This window comes from Papio anubis, chromosome 7, assembly GCF_008728515.1.
Source record: "Papio anubis isolate 15944 chromosome 7, Panubis1.0, whole genome shotgun sequence".
In the NCBI taxonomy this organism is placed as follows: Eukaryota; Metazoa; Chordata; class Mammalia; order Primates; family Cercopithecidae; genus Papio; species Papio anubis.
In genome coordinates, this window is record NC_044982.1 from 143,970,081 (window position 1) to 143,992,675 (window position 22,595).

The following is a 22,595-nucleotide window of genomic DNA, read 5'->3' on the forward strand; positions in this document are numbered from 1 at the left end:
TAATGTAGTTAAGGGACTGATTGGCAAACCTTGGTTATCAATGTAAATAACATTAACTAGAAATTGTGATTTGTACATAATTATGAAGATATAATTGACCCTCCATATCTGTGGGTTCCATATCTAGGGATTCAACCAGTCGCAGATTGAAAATATTCAGAGGGAAAAAGGAAAGGATGGTTGTCACTGTGCTGAACATGTACAGACATTTTTTTTCTTGTCATTATTGCCAAAACAATATTATCTAACAACTATTTACATAGCGTTTACATTGTATTAGACATTATAAGTAGTCTAGAGATGATTTAAAGCATACAGAAGCGTGTGTATAGATTTTATGAAACTACTACACCATTTTATATAAGGGAATTGAGCATTAGTGGATTTTGGTGTCCATAGGGGTCCTGAAACCAATTCCCTGAGGATACCAAGAGATGACTGTATGTATTTATTTATGATGTGTGATTTTGTGTTTTAAAAAAGGATTGGGAAGTTCAGCCATGAATATGCAAATGCTTTTGGAAAAACTCAAAGGAATTCCCCAGTTAGAAGGCCAGAAGGACATGATAACGTGGATCCTTCAGGTAAACTAGAAAAGTAAAGTGATCCTGTCTTGGTTTAAATATTTAAGAATTCTCTGCTTGCCTCCAAAATTAAACCGCTGTACCATTGTAGCCATTTACTACTGGTTTACACAATCACTTATTCTTCATGTTAATAATTTTATTTTCCTATATTTTAGTGTAGTTTTAAAGATAAGCTAAGATTTATTTATTTATTTTTTTTGTCGTTATTTAGTCAACTTTACTGAATACCTACCATGTGCCATGCTCATTTATAGATTTCTAGATGGAACAAGACAGACAAGGTGCTCGCTATCATGGAACATATACTGTAGTTGAGGGACAGACATTAAACAAATAAATAAACAAGAAAATATCAGGGTAATTCAATAGATGAGTAAGGGGTTACTCTCAAAATACGACATTAGAGCTAAGGCCTGAATGACATGGAGTCAGTCTTAGAAGAGTCTGGAAGAGTACTCCAGAAAGAGTGAACAGCAGTGCAAAAGCTCTGTGGTGGCCAGAAAGAAGACCAGTATGGCTGGAACATAATGGGTGAGGGATGGAAAAGTAGGCAGTGAGGTCAGAGGGGCAGCCGGGGGCCAGATCTTGTAGGTCCTTACAAGGCAGCATAAAGTGATAATTTTTTAGCACAATGGGAAAATACTGGCGGATTTTAAGTGACCTAATCTATGTTTGTACAAGATGGTGTTGACTGCCGTGGAATAAATGGATTACAGGGGATAGGCATAGAAGTAAGGAAACTGTTAGGAGACTGTTGCAGTAATCTTGATGGGAAATAAGCATGACGTAGGCTAAGATGCAGATAGTAAGAATCTGAACTGATTAAGGTGTATCTTTTTTTTTTTTGAGACGGAGTCTCGCTCTGTCGCCCAGGCTGGAGTGCAGTGGCGTGATCTCAGCTCACTGCAAGCTCTGCCTCCCGGGTTCACGCCATTCTCCTGCCTTGGCCTCCCGAATAGCTGGGACCACAGGCGCCCGCCACCTCGCCCGGCTAGTTTTTTGTATTTTTTTTAGTAGAGACGGGGTTTCACCGTGTTAGCCAGGATGGTCTCGATTTCCTGACCTCGTGATCCGCCCGTCTCGGCCTCCCAAAGTGCTGGGATTACAGGCTTGAGCCACCACGCCTGGCCGATTAAGGTGTATCTTGAAGGTATATGAAGATAGAATCTGCAGTACTTGCTCATCAGTCTGATGGGAGGGATGAATGAAATAAAGAAATCAAAGATGAGGCTGGGCACGGTGGCTAGCTCCTGTAATCCCAGCACTTTGGGAGGCCAAGACGGGCAGATCACCTGAGGTCAGGAGTTCAAGACCAGACTGGCCAACATGGTGAAACCTCATCTCTACTAAAAATAAAAAAATTAGCCAGGCGTGGTGGTGCAAGCCTGTAGTCCCAGCTACTCGGGAGGCTGAGGCAGGAGAATTGCTTCAACCAGGGAGGTGGAGATTGTGGTGAGCCGAGATCTCACCACTGCACTCCAGCCTGGGTGACAGAACAAGAATCTGTCTCAGAAAAAAGGAAATCAAAAATGACTCCTGGATTTGGTGCTTGAGCTATTGAGTAAATAGCATTGCCTTTGGAGACAAGTGAATTAAATAAGCAGGGGAGAGAGACGCCAGGAATGTTACTTGAATGGAAAACCTCCACATAGAAACATGAAACTGGCTGGGCGCGGTGGCTCACGCCTGTAATCCCAGCACTTTGGGAGGCCGGCGTGGGTGGACCACGAGATCAGTAGTTTAAGACCAGCCTGGCCAAGATGGCAAAACCCCGTTTCTACTAAAACTAAAAAAAAAAAAAAAAAAAAAAAATTAGCTGGGCATGGTGGCAGGCACCTGTAATCCCAGCTACTCAGGAGGCTGAGGCAGGAGAATTGCCTGAACTCGGAGGGCAGAAGTTGCAGTGAGCCAAGATCGCGCCCCTGCACTCCAGTCTGGACGACAGAGTGAGACTGTCTCAAAAAAAAAAAAACAAAAAGCATGAAACCAGGATTATGGAGCTTCTGCACTCATTGCATTCATTAAGATATTCTGATGTTTATTACTAAGTATTGTTTTGATAATTAGAATGTATAGGGTAGTTATTTTTCACATTCTTGTCAATTGGAAATCTTGGTACTGATTTATACTTTAAGAGGGCAGCTCTTTTTACTACTTAATTAGAAACAGTCGTTAAGCATGATGTAACGATGTAACTATAAGATAATGATATTATTAAAATTCTTCTTGAAGTAGATTTTATGAGTATTTAGTATTTGTGTTAAACTAGCCAATATTATTTTAAGATGTAAAATCAAACAAAAGTAGGTAACTATTAAGAAAGTCAGTTGAGGTACTATTTAGTTCAATGTTCATATCCCATAGAGATGGTGTTATGAATTGCAGATCTAGTCCTGAAAATTCATTTTCAATTAGAATACTAAATTTTATTATCAAAAGATGTAAAAGCATACGTGTCTGCTGTTAAAAACATTAGGTACTCTATCCAGATGGTTGATTTAAAGCTATGTTGTAAGTGTTCATCGTGGGAAATTTTTCCTCATGAGACCAAGGTTCCTTCAAAATATAAATAAATTTTACTGGGCACAGTGACTCATACCAAGGTGGGTGGCTTGCTTGAGCCCAGAAGTTCAAGACCAGTCTGGACAATGTGGCAAAAACTGCCATCTCTACAAAAAATATAAAAATTAGCCAAGGGCCGGGCGCGGTGGCTCACGCCTGTAATCCCAGCACTTTGGGAGGCCGAGGCGGGCGGATCCCGAGGTCAGGAGATCGAGACCATCCTGGCTAACACGGTGAAACTCCGTCTCTACTAAAAATGCAAAAAATTAGCCGGGCGAGGTGGCGGGCGCCTGTAGTCCCAGCTACTCGGGAGGCTGAGGCAGGAGAATGGCGTGAACCCGGGAGGCGGAGCTTGCAGTGAGCCGAGATCGCGCCACTGCACTCCAGCCTGGGCGACTAAGCGAGACTCTGTCTCAAAAAAAAAAAAAAGAAAAAAAAAAAAAAAAATTAGCCAAGGATATGGTGGTGTGTGCCTCTAGTCCCAGCTACTTGAGAAGCTGAGGTGAGAAGATGGCATGAGCCTGGGAGACAGAGGTTGCAGTGAGCCAAGATTATGCCACTGCACTCCAGCCGGGATGACAGAGTGAAACTCTGTCAAATGAATGAATTAATGCATTAATGAATGAATTAATGAATGTATTCATGCTGAAACCATGACCTTTGTTAATAAGCATGAGGCAGTTCTGTGTAAGCTGTTGTGGAAATGTCTCCGAAGATAGGCTGGGTGCGATGGCTCACGCCTTTAATCCCAGCACAGGCCCAGCGGGTGGATCACGAGGTCAGGAGATCGAGACCATCCTGGCTAACACGGTGAAACCCCGTCTCTACTAAAAATACAAAAATTAGTCAGGCGTTCTGGTGGGCGCCTGTAGTCCCAGCTACTCAGGAGGCTGAGGCAGGAGAATGGCACGAACCCGGGAGGCGTAGCTTGCAGTGAGCCAAGATCGCACCACTGTGCTCCAGCCTGGGTGACAGAGCAAGACTCTGTTAAAAAAAAAAAAGAAAAAGAAAGAGAAATGTCCCCGAAGATAAATGATTAAGTGAAAAGAGGATGTGTGAAACAGTATGTATGGTAGCATCTCTTTTTATGAAAATAGATGTAAATATAAAAATTATATATTCTGATAGAGGTGTTGCAATCAGGGAGAGGAGGATTTTACTTTCCATTTTGTATCTTTGTCTTTTTTTTTTTTTTTGAGACAGGATCTCGCTCTGTCACCTAGGCTGGAGTGCAGTGGCACGATCTCAGCTCATTGCAACCTCCACTTCCTGGGTTCAAGCGATTCTCCTACCTCAGCCTCCCAAGTAGCTGGCATCACAGGCATGGGTCACCACGCCCGACTAATTTTTGTATTTTTAGTAGAGACAGGATTTTGCTATGTTGGCCAGGCTGGTCTCTAACTCCTGACCTCAGGTGATCCACCCTCCTTGGCCTCCCAAAGTGCTGAGATTACCCCGCCTCTGCCTCCAAAAGAGCAGTCACCGTTTTGTATCTTTGTTTTTATGTGTTTTTGCACAAAAATGTTATTTCAGATTAAAAAAATTTTTGTTTCCTGGCAAATCTCTTGAAAGTTAACAGAGGCATGCCCCCAACCTACTGAATCAGCTGATTGTGCTACCAGTGGCCTCCTCCTTAGCTGAATTGCTCATTGACCAGGGGAGATGTTTGTCACAGAGTCACTTTTTTTCTTCATATATTGAAATAGTTTTAAGTGAAAGACATTTGGAGATATGATGCCAAAATTAAATTAGTGGATGTTTCTGTTCCTGGTCGGTCTAACGGTCTAACTAACTCTTTTAACATTTCATCTGTTTTTCACAGATGTTTGACACAGTGAAGCGATTAAGAGAAAAATCTTGTTTAATTGTAGCAACCACATCAGGATCAGAATCTGTTAAGAATGATGAGGTATGACACTGTAATAACACTGTAGTAATGGTGACATTCATCTCTGTCTTTGAACTTTACTGGTATAAGGGAGCTGCTGCTTTTTCGTTAGGAGAAACCTGTTTATTGTAAAGTATATGAGATCTGTTCATCTTTTATTCATTATGTTTCTATATTGTGGAGATTAATAGTACATGGCAATGCAGTATAATTTTTGTATTTTGCAAAAACAGGAGAAATTGATATATAGTAGAGCTCTATTAGAAATACCATATTTTGGCTGAGCGTGTGTGGCTCACTCCTGTAATCCCAGCTCTTTGGGAGGCGGAGGTGGGTAGATCCCTTGAGGTCAGGAGTTCAAGACCAGCCTGGCCAATATGGCAAAACCGTGTCTCTAATAAAAATACAAAAATTAGCCCAATGTGGTGGCGTGCTCATGTAGTCCCAGCTGCTCAGGAGGCTGAGGCACGAAAATCACTTGAACCTAGGAGGCAGAGGTTGCAGTGAGCCAAGATCACGCTACTGCATTCCAGCCTGGGTGACAGAGCAAGTTTCCATCTCAAAAACAAAAAACTGAAATACCATATTTTATTAGCTTTTAATATATTTTAGTGACTTAAATTGGGATATGTCTCACAATAAATGACTTTCATCAACAGCATTTTTTAGAGAAATATAAGATAGTGGTACATCTTAGATTCAATGAAATGCAATAATATTTGTGTTATTTCTATAGTACAGTGAATCAGGTTTTGATGATTCTAATATTTATATTATTAGAATAATACTATTTGTGGTTATTACATGTTCTTCCTAAAAGTAAAACACACTGGATGTAAATTTGAATAGAAATTTAAAATGCACCAAATGTATCTCAGTAATATTGTTAAAGTTAAAAAAGTTGTTAAAGTTCTCATTTTTAACAGTGCATTTAGAAGTAACTGTTAGAAATCAAGATTGTTTAAATTGTCAGTGATTAAGTGATTGACAAATGATTTTGAAATTTTGTTTTATCCAATGTTATTTCTTAATACACCTGCACTGAGTATAAAGGGCAGTTAATTGGATATTTAAGGTTCTTAGCTTTTTACAGCAAATTATTTAAATAACTAAAGGAATAATTAGTTGTGTGATGTCATGCAGCCTGTAATGCTAATTTTGAAACATTAAACTGAATCCAGGATGTAAGGGGTAATCAGGGTTTCAGAATCTTATTCTAAGGAATTTTGCCATCCAAACAGCGTATATAAATTTTTAACAGTGGATCTGACCTAAATTTGTCATTTCTTAATACCCAGATTACTCATGATAAAGAAAAAGCAGAACGAAAAAGAAAAGCTGAAGCTGCTAGGCTACATCGCCAGAAGATCATGGCTCAGATGTCTGCCTTACAGAAAAACTTCATTGAAACTCATAAACTCATGTATGACAATACAACAGAAATGCCTGGGAAAGAAGACTCCATTATGGAGGAAGAAAGGTAAAATAAAGCAAACCCCAAAATTACCAACTCAATTTTTGGAGGAAAAGTTAAATAGTCACTTTAAATTATGCTTTTCTAAAATGTATTTTGTGGCAAGAGAAATTCAACTATTTTCATTCTAGAAAGGTCAGAGTGAAGACTCTTAAGGTATTTATTGAATATAATTTTATACTGATAAATGCATTGAGTGTGCAGTAAAGTTATGTTAGGAACCTTTATGCACAAAAACCCATTATTTTGTATGCATTAGCACTTTTAGGTACACATTTACTCATCAGTTCACTTACTTCACATTATTATTTCTAATAAAAATGACTACCGCTATTACATACTGGAAACAAATTCTTTGCCTGAAAAAGGTGGCTTATACGAGTTTTTCTTTTTTTCTTAAAGAGAAGAAGGACATTGCTTATAACTACAGGTATGGATAGCACCTTGGAATTAGAATCAGTAAATCTGGTTTTCTGAGTTCTGACTGTGGTATGCTCTTAGAGAAATTGGTTAATTTTCTGAGCTGTGCTTTGTAGGCTATTATACAGTGAGAAAAGGGAGGAGACATAATAATGTTACTTTGAAAAGCATTCCAAGAAATTTAAAATACTGGAAGTACCCGCTTTGGCCCTTTTTTAAGACAAGCTTTCACTGCTGTTTAAAACAATATGTGTTGTGGGCTGTGAGCGGTGGCTAACGCCTGTAATCCCAACACTTTGGGAGGCCGAGGCGGGTGGATCACCTGAGGTCAGGAGTTCGAGACCAGCCTGGCCAACAGGCAAAACCACATCTCTACTGAAAATACAAAAATTAGCTGGTTGTGGCTATGCATGCATTGAGTCCCAGCTACTCGGGAGGCTGAGGCATGAGAATCACCTAAACTTGGGAGCCAGAGGTTGTAGGGAGCAGAGATTATGCCACTGCACTCCAGCTTGGGCAACAGAGCAAGACTCTGTCTCAAAAAAAAAATGTTGTGGATACTTTCAGAAAATTGTGCTTTTGTAATAATAGTAGGCACATTACATCCTATCTGATCTGTATCTTTAGTCTTGAAGCTGAGTAAGCTAACAAGGACCATAAAGAATAATGATTATATTAGTGATTAAAAATAAAAAGATATGAAGGTATGCTTTCCTTGGCTGACTATATTGTACTAAAACTGGAAATTTTAAATGACAAGCCAAAGTCCCATCTCTAGATATTGTGTATTAACAACATACTATTTAGAAATAGTGAGAAAGAAACTATTGACAATATAATAAGAAGGTGTAAGTAAAGGTGTACTCAGAGTTCATTTATGGCCTTAATGCTTTCATTATTTATTTTTATTGCCTGATTGATTGGACATGTGATTTTTTAATGTGTTCTTATTGAAAACAATTTAAATAATGCAGGAAGTCCCCCTTTGACCATCTTTGCATTACTGATCTTTATCCACACGTAACCATGATTACAAATTACCACTGTTCTTAGACCTCTTTCTCTGCATTTATGAACATGAGTACATGAAGAAATAGTGAGGCTTGTTTTGTGTTTTCTAGTGGTTTTTCTTTTTTAACCATACATTTTGTCTGCAGCTTGCTGTTTGAATGTCTTAGGAATCTTTGGATATCAGTACATATCATTCTATAGTGTAGATTCTACATCATTGTTTATAACTGCTGCATAGTGGTCTCTGATGTGGTTATATAGTAGTTTATTTGTCTGACTTTAGACATTTAGGTTGCTTCTAATTTTTCCTTATTACAGTTCATGGGAACCTTTTTGTACGTGTCTCCTTGTGCAGCTCTGCAAGTACTTAGTCAAGGAGTCCAGTAAGGGAAAGGGCTGAGTTAAAATTTTTATAGATATGGCCACATTTCCATCCAGAGTGGTTTTACCAGTTTCTGCTCCTGATAGTGCATATAGGTGCCCAATTTACTTTGTTCTCACCAATACTTAACTATTTTCAGTACTTGAAAACATGTGATATTATTAAAATTACAGATTTGTGCCAATCTGGCTGAATTTCCCCAGTTGCTAGTTAGTACTAGGTAGAGCATCTTCTCATATGATTATTCACTGACCTTTTACATTTTATCCTCTGGGAATTGCCTATTATTATTCTTTGCTCATCTCTATTGGGTGCTTTGCTCTTGTCTTATTGACTTATATAAATCTTAAAATCAATACTTAACTTTGTTACATATGTTTCCCATATTTTGTCCCTGTTTCTTTAACCTTAATTATGGGGTTTAGCCATAGAGAAGTGTGCAGTGTTGATAAAGACAAATTTATCAGTCTTTTAGAGTTTTAACTTTTTGTATTAATATTTTGTTTAAGAAAGCTTTTCCTATCCCAAAGTCTCAAATATATTCTCTCATATTTTTTTAAACCCCCCCCCTTTTTTTTTAAGAGATGGGGTCTCACTGTGTTGCCCAGGCTAGAATGCAGTGGCTCTTCACAGGGATAATTATGATGCACTACAGCTTCAAACTCCTGGGCTCAAGTGATCTTCCTGCCTTACCCTCCTGAGTAGCTGGGACTACAGACGTGTATCACCACACCCAGCCAAAATTTTAATTACATAGTTTTACACACACATACACACACACACACACACGAGATAGAATCTTGCTTTGTCGCCTAGACTGGAGTACAGTGGTTTGATCTTGGCTCACTGCAACCTCCGCCTCCTTGGTTCAAGCGATTCTCCTGCCTCCACCTCGTGAGTAGCTGGGATTACAGGGGCCTGCCACCACACCTGGCTAATTTTGTTGTTGTTGTTGTTGTTGTATTTTTAGAGAGACGGGGTTTCACCATGTTGGCCAGGCTGGTCTCGAACTCCTGGCCTCAAATGATCTTCCCACCTCAGCCTCCCAGAGTGCTGGACTTACAGGCGTGAGCTATTGTGCCTGGCCAAATTACATAGGTACATTAATAATTTTCCTCTTGAAAGCTGAATGTCAGAGATAAAGCTAAAGTTCCATTTGAGCACCGGCCCAAATCCTGGACTTCTTTCTGCTCCTTAAAGGTTCTCTGGTTATAAGTTTTATGTGTATCTGCCAGAATTTTTCCTATATATATGTTCTTATATACAAAACGAGCTCAGCATTTTTCAGTCTTCGCATTTACGCAGCTTTTTTTTTTTTCATGCAGTACTGTCCTGTGAATTGTGGGACTGCATCCTGTGCCCACTAGTACCTTGTGACAATCAATAAGTAAACCTTTCATAATTTATTGCTAGATGCCTCCTAGGAGGTGGTACCACGTAATTACCACCTTTTAAAAACTGCAGAGTAGGCCGGGTGCGGTGACTTACGCCTGTAATCCCAGCACTTTGGGAGGCCAAGGCAGGCAGATCACGAGGTCAGGGATTTGAGACCAGCCTGGCCAACATAGTGAAACTCCGTCTGTACTAAAAATATAAAAAAATTAGCTGGGCATGGTGGCAGGCGCCTGTAATCCCAGCTACTTGGGAGGCCCAGGCAAGGAGAATCACTTGAACCTGGGAGGCACGGGTTGCAATGAGCTGAGATCGCGCCACTGCGCTCCAGCCTGGCAACAGTGCAAGACTCTGTCTCAAACAAAAAACAAAACAAAAAGCTGCAGAGTATTTTCTGTTAGGTAAGTTCATTTATAATGATGATGAATATTTATTGTTCAGTGATATACCATAGTTCAGGGAGCTTCTTGCACAGAGACAATATTGCAGAGTAGTTCAGAGCATAGACTGTGAGCCTAGATTACCTGGATTAAATCCTGGCTCTGCTACATACTATTAATGAGTCATTGGGTGAGTCTCTTATTGTCACTAGGCCTCAGTTTCTTCATCTGAAGAGTGGTAGTGTCACACAATCCTTAGGGTGTTGCTTTTCCAGCCAGAAACCTCTGTGGCCAGTGGCACCTTTGCCAGAATTTTGTTCAGTCTCTCTGGGCTCATCCTGCCTACTTGACCCGGCAGGCTGCACTTGGCTCACACTACCAGCCTGGATCCCATGCCTGCCAAGGGTGAGCCAGGTGTGGAGTGACCAGGGGTGCATGAGCGGGCACCTGCAGGGTCCAGCCACTGTGCACGGGCAGGCAGCTCTCGGCACTGGGACAGAGGCCAGCTTTGTGCAAGCCTGCACCTGGATCATATGCACCAGCGGCTTCTGCTGTGGGGACTCGTGTCTGGACAAGGGGAATGTGGTAGCACCTGGAAGCTCAGAGATGCCAGAGACTGCGAAGCCCCAAAGAGAGTGTCACAGCCCTGGCTCAGGGAGCCCCTAGGTCTGGGCTCCCTGAAGGACCACAGCTTATCTCTCCTTGTCACCTGCAATATGGCAAGCGGTAGATGTGGGCGTTTCAGCCCTGTTTGTGTTACTAGCTCTTTCAGTCCTGCCATTTGGTGGTTCCTGAGTTCTTGTCCTGCCTCCAGGAAGAATGAGGTACATGAACAACTGGAGGGTGAGCAAGGTGGAGAGCTTTATTAAGCAACAGAACAGCTCTCTAGGGACGCGAAGTGGGTGGCTCTTTCTGCAGGCAGGTCATCCCAGCGAGTGTCCAGCACTCAGTGGAGAGGAGATCCAAAATGGGTATTGCCTTTCCACAGGCAGGTCATCCCAGTGAGTCAGGAGACTTGAATTGGGTAGCTCCTTCCTGCAACTGGTAGTCCCCATGTGAGTCTGGCTGAGTCTGGGGTTTTTATGGCCTTCACAACTTTGCTCCAAAATGAGAACGGGTGTTGGGAGTGGGGAGAGGCTCAGAACAGGCACTTCTGAGCTGGGCAGCTGCAGCTGTGCCCGGGAGTGCAGGGCTCTTGCCCCGCAAACTCAGAAGGGGTGGGCTCCGTCCTGTTCCCAACCCAAGGGCTCAATGGAGCATGTTGCCCCAGCCACGCCTCCACTCCTGCAGCAGACATCTTTGCAGCAGCTGCTCTAGACGTAATAATAATACCTACCTCATAGGATTATTTTAAGGATTGAGTAAACAGGTAAAGTATTTGAAACAGTGCCTAGCTTCACAATCAGCATGTTGTAAATATTTGCCATTATTTAAATATTGTACACATCAGTAGATCCTGAGTTTTGCCCAGTCAGTAAGAGTAGATTCTAAGAATTGCTGAATCATTAAGGTGTAAGTTTTTTAGTTTGAATAGCTACTAAAATAGAATAGAAACCTAAATGCTTAATGACAGGGAATGGATAAAACTATTATGGCACATGTAGTAAGAGCTGTGCATCCATTTAAAAATGTTTCTGAAGAAGTTTTAATGATGTAAGAAACTGTAAGTGAATAGAGCAGGATGCAAATCTGTGTAATGTGATCTTATTTATATGAAGAAGTATATTATAAATAGAAAGCAGACTAGAAGGAAATGTACAAGGTTACTAGTGAGTATCTCTAGGTTGTGGGAATATAACATACTATTACAGATATCCCAAAATTTATTCAATAACCCTGTATTACTTTTATATCCAGAAAAAAAAAAACCCAGCTTATTGGTATAGTAAATTAAATAAAATTATAATATGCATTCCATTTTATCATCTGTTTTTTTGCACTTAGCAACACTTGTATTTTGTAATAAGCAAATAACTGATAAAAACCACAAAGGAAGGGGGGAAGCTTTTAACTTAATATTGCTAAATATCATTTTTATTTTTATTATCTTTCTTATATTTCTTGCCTATAGTTACTTAAAATCTACCAAAATATGAAGACAAGTGACCAAAACATGTGTCCTCATTTCTGGTCATTTCTTTTGGTAGCACCCCAGCAGTCAGTGACTACTCTAGAATTGCTCTGGGTCCTAAACGGGGTCCATCTGTTACTGAAAAGGAGGTGCTGACGTGCATCCTTTGCCAAGAAGAACAAGAGGTGAAAATAGAAAATAATGCCATGGTATTATCTGCCTGTGTCCAGAAATCTACTGCCTTAACTCAGCACAGGGGAAAACCCATAGAACTCTCAGGAGGTATGTATTCTTTAATAAATATCCTTTTGTGCATTTCTTTTCATGCCTGTGTAATTAAAGAAAATAATATTTGAAAGACATTTGGAAGTAAGGTTATATATCTACCATACCGTTATCATATTTAAGAAAGTAATAATAATCCAGGAATATCATCTAATATAAAATCAGTTTTTCTCCAACACTTCTCAAAATGTCTTCAATTGCTAGACTTTTTTTTTTACTCAGGATCCAAACACATTTCATGTGTTGCTTTGGTTATATTTCCTTTACTCTATTTTAATCTAGATTAGTCCCTCCTTTTTTTATGATAGTAGTTTTTTTGAAGAATTCAGGCCACTTGTTTTGTATAATGTATCACATTCTGAATTTATTTGATTGTTAAGTTGCCTCCTGATTAGAATCATGTTAAACATTTTCTTGGCAATAATGCTAATTAGATAATTTATTGCACTTGTTACATCAGGAGTTAGCTGTTTTAGCATCATTATTATTTTAAAATACCCTTGGAATAGGCCAGACATGGTGGCTCACGCCTGTAATCCCAGCACTTTGGGAGGCCGGTGTGGGCGGATCACTTGAGCTCAGGAGTTTGAGACCCATGCCTGTAATCCCAGCGCTTTGGGAGGCCGGTGTGGGTGGATCACTGGAGCTCAGGAGTTTGAGACCAGCCTAGGCAACATGGCGAAACCTCATCTCTACAAACATATTAGCCAGGCATGGTTGCATGAGCCTGTGGTCCACAACAGGGTGAAACCCTATCTCAAAACAGACAAACAAAAAAAGCTCCTTAGAATAATAGTGATAATAAAGACTAGCATTTATTGAAAACTTAACATTGCTAGGCACTTGTTAAGTGCTTTATGTGTATTTACTTAATCTTCACAACAGCCCTATGAGTTAGTTATCACTATTGGTTCCATTTTATAGATGAAGGACCTGAGGCACAGAGAGGTCAAGTAACTTACCCATGGCCATGAGTTATAAGTGATGAAACCAGAATTTGAAATCCTCCATCTGTGCTTTTTTTTTTTTTTTTTTTCTCCTTTTTGTGGAGAACGGGGTCTCGCTATATTACCCAGGCAGGTCTCGAACTCCTGGGCTCAAGCTATCCTCCCGCCTCTGCCTCCCTGAGAGCTGGGATTACAGGTGTGAGCCACTGCGTCCTGCCATCTGTGCTTTTTTTAATGAGGTTGTAATTCCCCTAAGTATCCCTTAAAATTATTATTTATCAAATTACTATTAAAATTTAAAAAGTAAATTATATTGGAAACATAGAAAATCACTTAAATAACCAAGATAATGCAGATTAAACCCAATATTCAAGGTTAAAAAGTAAATCAAAGATAGAGTTATTAATCCATACTAAGTTTAGAATCATATCTGACAGGTTAGCTTTATGCTTTTCTCTTTTGTTACTATTACTTTTTTTGTTACTATATATCCTCCTATTATGATATTGTGACACTTTGCTTGGACATTCCTAAGACAGTTTGTGATTAGACTTTAGACCTGATAACCTGTCTCTCTTTTTCCCTCCTTTTTATGCCTTGTGCCAGAAACCCTAGACCCACTTTTCATGGATCCAGACTTGGCATATGGAACTTACACAGGAAGCTGTGGTCATGTAATGCATGCAGTGTGCTGGCAGAAGTAAGTTGTCCTTCTGACATGTTCTTGAAAGAGACTAGGAACATTGAAGTTCACTCAAGGCCACAAAAAGGCATGTTTTCTCATGTCTTCTTTCCTTTCTTCTTATTTGAATGACTGAAACAGTTTTAATTACTAATTCTGTTTGCATGAATTATTATTATCAAAGTTGGAAAGTGGTGTGTAAAGTTACCAACTTTAGATTTTCACTGTTCCTTTGTGCTTGCTCTCCATAAACTAATCAGTTGCTCTTCATCAGTATTCATGTAAAAAAAGTAATGATTGGCTGGGCGTGGTGGCTCACACCTGTAATCTTAGCACTTTGGGAGGCCGAGGTGGGAGGATCACCTGAGGTCAGGAGTTTGAGACCAGCCTGGCCAACGTGGTAAAACCCTGTCTCTACTAAAAATACAGAAATTAGCTGAGTGTGGTGGCACATGTCTGTAATCCCAGCTAGTCAAGAGGCTGAGGCAGGAGAGAATCGCTTGAATCCGGGAGGTGGAGGTTCCAGTGAGCCGAGATTGCGCCATTGCACTCCAGCCTGGGAGACAAGAGCGAAACATAGTCTCAAAAAAATTAATAAGCACAACAAATAAATAATAAATAAGTAATCTTTATAAAAATCTAATCTCCCTCAAAACATACTGCTGTGAAAAGTACCTTTGAAATAGAATAGGATGAATAGGACAAGAAGTTCTCATTCTATCTCTGGAAACTACAAAAATTCAAAAATGTAATTCCTGAGAAATCTTTTGTGTAGAGTTTACCCATTTGGCATTAGATTACAATATATAATTTTTCCAAGATAGCCCTCACTACTTCAGTTCATCATTAGAAACTGAGGAAAGTAGTGTCCATGCTGTATCACCATGCTTTTGAGGCAAGAGATGAGTTATGATTCAATAAACTTATTTTAAATTTATATCTGCTCTGATATATTTTCCAATTTATTCCCAAAATAATAGGCAACCTGTTTCTTCTATGATTACAACTTGTGTGTTTTTGCATGTATGTTCTAAAGATGTTTATTGAGGCAAAAATTCTAGATTTTTAAAACTTGGATTAGAGCAAGTAGAGATACACATATAGAGATGCATGTGTAGTTCTAAATGGGCCTGTGTCTTTGTAATTTTGCAGATATTTTGAAGCTGTACAGCTGAGCTCTCAGCAGCGCATTCATGTTGACCTTTTTGACTTGGAAAGTGGAGAATATCTTTGCCCTCTTTGCAAATCTCTGTGCAATACTGTGATCCCCATTATTCCTTTGCAACCTCAAAAGATAAACAGGTATATTTTATGTTTTGGTTAATTTTTTAAAAGTTGGCCAGGTGCAGTGGCCTGTGATCCTTGCACTTTGGGAGACCGAGGTGGGTGGATTGCCAGAGCTCTGGGGTTCGAGACCAGCCTGGGTAACACGGTAAAACCACATCTCTACAAAAAATAATAATAATAATAAGTTAGCCAGGCGTGGTGGCACATGCCTGTAGACCCAGTTACTTGAGCTGGCTGAGGTGGCAGAATCACTAGAGCCCAGGAGATTGAAGCTCCAGTGAGCCGAGATTACGCCACTGCACTCCAGCCTGAGTGACAGAGCAAGACCCTGTCTCAAAAACAAATAGAAAGTTGTCTTTAGTTCTTTAATTTGTGCCTGTTTTTGTTAGATAACTTTTTTATTCTTCAAAGGAATTAATACTTTTTCATTTTATATCTTGTGTTATACTTTTAAAATGTGATCAACAGCCTAATTTTTTTGGACTCTCAGAGAACTATAATGTTTATTTACTCGAATCTATATATTGTGGTTATACTTTCCAGCAGCCATTAAAGCAATAGAACTCTGAACTCTGCCTTAGCACTCACAAAAGGAGAAAAGATGCAAAAAAAATTCATTCCTTTCATATGGCCCTTTGCCATTATTAGAGTTGCCAGTTGGAGTCTGATAGCTCGAATGATCTTTGTATTATTTTTAATTTCATTTTTCTGAAGATCCAAATGCTATAGCTCTAGAGATGTGGACAAATGTTAACTAAAAAAATTAAGCAAAAACACTAGATTCATTTTATATATATAATATATATATATCATTTTATAGATATCTCTTTTAAATTTGTATATTCTGACATATTTTATATATTTTATATTCTGAGTTTTTAAATTTTTATATTCTGATCTGTAAATGGAATTTAACAGCAAATTATTAGTTTTTGTATGACAACTTGGAAATTTAATTATATATTTCTATATTCTCACTGTTCTACATGAGGATGACAGTACTATAATATTTATATTATTTCAGTTGCTTTAAAATGCAATGAATTTATAATGAGAAACCTAAATTCTGCTACAGAAAATTGTTTTGTTGATAAAAATACCTTTATGTCCCCATAAAAGTTCAAAGGTGATAGGTTTGGCGAGAAGGGTCAATATAAAGAGTTGTTCCGGCAGGACGTGGTGGCTTACACCTGTAATCCCAGCACTTTGGGAGGCCGAGGTGGGCAAATCACGAGGTCAGGAGTTTGAGCCCAGCCTGGCCAACATAGTAAAACCCGTCTCTACTAAAATACAAAAAAATTAGTTGGGTGTGGTAGTGGGTGCCTATAATCCCAGCTACTTGGGAGGCTGAGCCAAGGAGAATCGCTTGAACCTGGGAGGCTGCGGTTATAGTGAGCCGAGATCTAGCCATTGCATTACAGCCTGGGTGACAATGCGAGACTCCGTCTCAAAAAAAAAAAAGAATTGCTCTAACCTTGGCTGGGCACAGTGCCTCACACCTGTAATCCCAGCACTTTGAGAGGCTGAGGCAGGCAGATCACCTGAGATCAGGAGTTTGAGACCAGCCTGGCCAATATGGCAAAACTCCGTCTCTACTAAAAATACAAAAATTAACCTGGCGTGGTGGCGCATGCGTGTAATCCCAGCTACTCGGGAGGCTGAGACATGAGAATTGCTTGAACCCGGGAGGCGGAGGTTGCAGTGAGCTGATACCATGCCTTTGCACTCCAGCCTGGGCGACAGAGCGACACTCTCGTCAAAAATAAATAAATAAAAATAAATAAATAAATAAATAAATAAAGAGTTGTTCTGATCTCTACTATTCCATGTCATTGATAAACCTAAATTCAAATTGTCTTCTTCAACGTATTTGGTAACATGAGAAAGAATTATCCTTGATTTGAGTAATTAATACATTTTAGGCATTCTGCAAAGCAAATGCTGCATTATCTTATTATCTTATTTAATTCTCACAGTAGTCTAGTGAAGTAGGTACTATTATTTCCATTTAAAGGAATTGGAAACTATGGATAGTTTTTATTTGTCCTAAGACAGATCTAAGATTCAAACCCAGGCCTGACTCCTGACTCCAAAGCCTTACCTAACTGTACAGCAGAAGACAAAGATAAAGGAAATCATAATAAAGTGACTTTCCAACTTCTTGCACAAGCCTTTTTTGCACAGTGGCTCCCCCAAATAGGATTATTAAACTATGTAAATTGTTCTCTAACAGAGTATTTAGCTACTTCTTTCTTTGATGTCTTTAAGGATCAGATGCTTCAGAGCAGTTCTTTCTAAATTCAGAAAACTGATCCTTACAACCAGTTCTCTTAGAACTCTGGCACACTTTTAATTTATAGTAACAATTTTGTTACTCAGGATCTGAAATACATGATTATACATAGCAGTTTTATTAGATACTTCAATTTACCTATATAATTGATTATATTTGCCTTTTTTGGATTTTAGAAAATCAGCATGAATATAATCTAAGATAGTAAAGATAAAAGCATATAAAAACTGTCAAAACTAAGATTTTGATTAAAAATTTATAATATAAACTTACCAAAAAATTTAAAACTAATGAACTGGTGTCTGTAAAGAAAATTGGTTATAATCAGTCATAGTATATTTCCATTTTTTGAGAACAAAAAAAATTTCTTAGGTCAAATTTGTGCCCAGATACGTAAATTTTGGCACAGTTCATTATATATTTTACCTTTGCTCAAGACTATTATTTCAATAAAAAGATTCCTATTTTATAGTCTTTTTAATAACACTGTTTCTGGTCCTTCTTGGTTTTTTGGGGTTTTTTTTAAGATAGGATCTCACTGTGTGCTGGAGTACGGTGGTGTGATCTCACTCAGCTCATTGCAGCCTCAACCTTCTTGGGCTCAGATGATCCTTCCACCTCAGCCTCCCAAGTAGCTGGGACCACAGGCATGTGCCACCCATACCCCACTAATTTTTGTATTTTTTGTAGAGACAGAGTTTCACTACATTTCCCAGGCTGGTCTCTAACTCCTGGGCTCAAGTGACCCACTCACCTCAGCCTCTCAAAGTGCTGGACTACAGGCCTGAGCCGCCACTGCGCCCAGCCCTTCTTTGTTCTTAATAACAGTCTGTCTCAAGTCCCTTTCCTTATGTCCATTTTAGGAAGGAGAGACTGGCAATAAAAAAATAAGGCAAAATGTTGAGTAGTGGGAAATACTATGAGAAAGCTAAAGCAGTAGGTTAAAGGGCTGAAGACAGACTGGGGCATGAGGCCATTTATAGACAGAGTTATCAGGGAGCTCTTCTCTGAGATGGTGACATTTGAACAGAGACCTGAATAAAGTGAGGAATAATCACTGCTTTTCTCTGGGAGAAGAAAATTCTAAGCACAGGCTGTATCAAGGGCAAAGGCTTGGCTGGGTGGTGGCTCATACCTATAATCCCAGCACTTTGGGAGGCCAAGGCGGGCGGATCATGAAGTCAAGAGATCGAGACCAGCCTGGTCAACGTGGCGAAACCCAGTCTCTACTAAAAATACAAAAATTAGCTGGGCGTGGTGGCAGGCGCCTGTAATCCCAGCAACTCAGGAGTCTGAGGCGGGAGAATCGCTTGAACCCAGGAGGCGGAGGTTGCAGTGAGCCAAGATCGTGCCACTGTACTCCAACCTGGCAACAGAGCGAGACTCTATCTCAAAAAAAAAAAAAAAAAAAAAAAGCAAAGGCTCAAGTTTGGAACCCCATCATCATGTTTGAGGCACAGCAAGAAGGCAGCATGGAATGGAGCAAGTAAAGACCAGATCATAAAAAGGATTATGAGCAAAGATTAGAAGTTGTGTAATCCTATTTACAATTTTAGAAAATTCTTCTAGCTGCTGTATGAAGAATTTATACTTACAATGAAACACAAGAGTAGAAGCAGGAAGAACACTTAGGAGTCTATTTAAGTAATCCAAGTGAGGGCTGATGTGACTTGGATTAGGGGGTAGTAGTAAGAGGTAAGTAGGAGTGATCAACTTGGGATATATTTAAAAGATAAAACCTGCAAGGTTAATTAACAGATCAGAATGTGGGGTGTGAGGGAATCAGAGAAATCAATGACAACAGCTAGTTTTTGACTGGAGCAACTAGAATGGTGATTCCATTTACTGACATTTACTACCTGTGGGTGATTGGCATGTGGGTGGTGACTTATTTCTTGTAAGTTTAAAATTTTCTTCCCCTTCCAAAAAGCTACATTTTTAGACATGTTTCTGTGACCTAGGAAATGAATCTAGAGGAACTTAACTTTTTTATACGAAAATTTATCCAAGGAAATAATACAAATTCAGCTTTTCCATTTGACTTTGTACCCATGGTTGTAATAATTTTTAAATATCATTTTTCAGTGAGAATGCAGATGCTCTTGCTCAACTTTTGACCCTGGCACAATGGATACAGACTGTTCTGGCCAGAATATCAGGTTATAATATAAGACATGCTAAAGGTTTGCTTACATTTATTTTATATTAACTATGTGAAGATGGTGTCAGAATCTTTATTTTTTTAAAATAATTAATGTGCTAAAATATGGTTTGCAAGTACAAATTTCTTGAATATCAGGAAATAGAAGTTTTTGAAGCTAAGAGTAAGTTTGGCTTAAATTGCTTTATTAAATTTAATCGTTTTTCATACTAGGAGACAATACAGACAGTGATTAAACTATCAAGTCCATCTATCTGATTATTCCAAGCTGTCAGACTGCTTAGATTTAAATCTTCGATCCAAGATTCATCTAAATCACTAAGATCCACTTACTGTCTATGTGATCTTGGGCAAGTTAAGTTACTTAAGCTCTGTGTGCCTCAACTTCTTATTTGCAAATTGGGGATAATAATATTATAATAGTACCTATTTTATTGGTTGAAAGATTAGTAGAGTTATTATATGTAAAGTAGAATAGTCCATGGTACCTAGTAAGTGCTACATGCTAGCCATTACTATTACTAATACTATTAATATGTGGTTAGTAATGTTTGTAATAACGAAAACATTTTAAAACTGTCATCTTATTTACATATTCTTTACAGTTGTGAGACAGGTATGGCTATTAATGGAGACGTGCTTAAAAGGATAAAAATGGGAATTTTTAAAATACAGTGAGGAAAAGTTGTCTTTTGTTTAGGCCAATGGTCCCCAACCTTTTTGGCAGCAGGGACTGGTTTTGTGGAAGACAATTTTTCCATGGATGAGGGGGATGGTTTTGGGATGATTCAAGTGCCTTACATTTATTGTGCATTTTATTTCTATTATTATTACATTGTCATATATAATGAAATAATTATATAACTCACCATAATGTAGAATCAGTGGGAGCCCTAAGCTTGTTTTCCTGCAACTAGATGGTCCCATCTGGGAGTCATGGGAGACAGTGACAGAATGTCAGTCATTAGATTCTCATAAGGAGTGGGCAACCTAGTTCCCTCACATGGGCAGTTCATAGTTAGAGTTTGCGCACCTATGAGACTCTAATGTGGCTGCTGATCTGACAGGAGGCAGAGCTCACGCGACAATGCCAGTGATGGGAAGCGGCTGTAAATTCTGATGCAGCTTTGCTCACCTGCCGCTCACCTCCTGCTGTGCAGCCCATTCCCAAGGTTCCCAACAGGCCATAGACTGGTACTCGTCCATGGCCCCGGGGTTGAGGACCCCTGGTTTAGGCAGTGAAATCAATAGGGTGAAGACAAAGTCCAGTATTTTAAAAATTATCTTCTCATCCCCTCTTTGGATCTGAAATTGATGAAAACTATACCTAGAAAATGTTCCAGAGTATTTTTAGGTATTCTACTCAAAATATTGATGTCTTATTTCTACATTTCATACCTTTCTGTATTTATCCACATTTTCCCTGATTATTTTACCCTCTGTTATGCTTTAATTATGTCCTTTCAGTTACATACTTTTAAGGAAAATAAAGGATGTATACAAAAGCTACAAAGGAAAAAATAGGGGTGATGGTTTTATTTCTCATCACCATAGTCTAAGTTACAAAGGTTTTTTGTTTGTTTTGTATGTGGGGGGGGGGTTTGTTGTTGTTTGTTTGTTTGTTTAGACAGGTCTCATTCATCACCCAGGCTGGAGTACAGCTCACTGCAGCTTCAACTTCCTGGGCTCAGCCTCCCACGTAGCTGGAACCACAGGCTTATACCACCACACCCACGCTAATTTTTAAATTTTTTGTAGAGACAAGGTCTCGCTATGTTGCCCAGGCTGGTCTCAAACTCCTGGACTCAAGCAGTCCTCCTACCTCAGCCTCCCGAAGTACCGGGATTACAGGCATGAGCCAGTGTGCCCAGCCTAAGTTATCAAGTATTTATTAAGTGTTTAATCATGCATTCAGCACTATTTATGTTCCCTGCCTTGTTGACCTCATATGTGTGCATGTTACGCAGTTAAGAATGATACAAGAGGAAATAGCATTAACAGCCTGATTTTATTGTATAAAACAGTAGGGCTCATAGAATTTTTAAGAAGGAATTGATCAGTAGGGGCTGAAACAGTAAGGGAAGATGTCATGGAGAAAATTAGATTTGATTTGACCTTGTATAAAATTTGGATGTGTGGTAGGGATAAAGGAGAACCCAGGTAGAAAACAGAAATGTTTTTAGGGAATTATGAGCATGACATTTTCAGAGACATTGAAAAAGCCTGGCTTACCTTAGTTGAGAGTACACAGTGGGGAATAGTGGAGAATATGGGGCAGTTGTGGAGGTTTGTAAGAATTTGAACTTGGTCATTTAGAAACACAGAATGATGGAAGACAACAGTCAGCAATGAATGAGTCTGGCAACATCCCGTCAGTTTCCCTCCTCCTCTATTTTATAACAAAACCTTTTCCACAAGTGGTGCTAATGAGATAACAATCTGTTAGGTGGAAACTCTTCTAACAAAAAACCTTATATTTGTTAAGAAGTGATTTTTGGCATGTACTTGCTACTTTGCTACTTGTTTTAAGCACCGAGAAGCAATTCAGTACAAGAGATTCTTCTTAATTTTTATAGTAATTTAAAATGACTTGACATATGTGAATTTAGTTTCTTTTTATTAAAAAAAAATGTAGATTGACATGTTGGTTATACATCCTGAGTTTTAGGATTCAAAAATTCAGCCTTAAGTCAGTTTTTATTGTTATTTTGGCCTCTAAATGTTTAATTGGAGGTCTCAAACATGGCATTAAGTAGAAAGATCACTTTATTAG

At 39.1% G+C, this 22,595-nt stretch overlaps 1 protein-coding gene across 5 annotated transcripts in view; it reads left to right on the top strand.

Moving 5' to 3' along the window:
• The window catches only part of UBR1 (ubiquitin protein ligase E3 component n-recognin 1), a 155,681-nt gene that overhangs the window by 84,367 nt on the left and 48,719 nt on the right, over window positions 1-22,595 (top strand). For all 5 annotated transcript variants that reach the window (XR_002523040.2, XR_002523041.2, XM_017960573.3 and 2 more), the window contains 7 exons: window positions 484-584; window positions 4,972-5,058; window positions 6,336-6,517; window positions 12,244-12,449; window positions 14,006-14,099; window positions 15,234-15,383; window positions 19,747-19,844. Coding sequence is in view for 3 of the 5 variants with exons in the window: in XM_017960573.3 (XP_017816062.2) it covers window positions 484-584; window positions 4,972-5,058; window positions 6,336-6,517; window positions 12,244-12,449; window positions 14,006-14,099; window positions 15,234-15,383; window positions 19,747-19,844 (918 nt within the window). In the remaining 2 variants the exon portion in view is untranslated. The remainder of the gene's footprint in view (window positions 1-483; window positions 585-4,971; window positions 5,059-6,335; window positions 6,518-12,243; window positions 12,450-14,005; window positions 14,100-15,233; window positions 15,384-19,746; window positions 19,845-22,595) is intronic.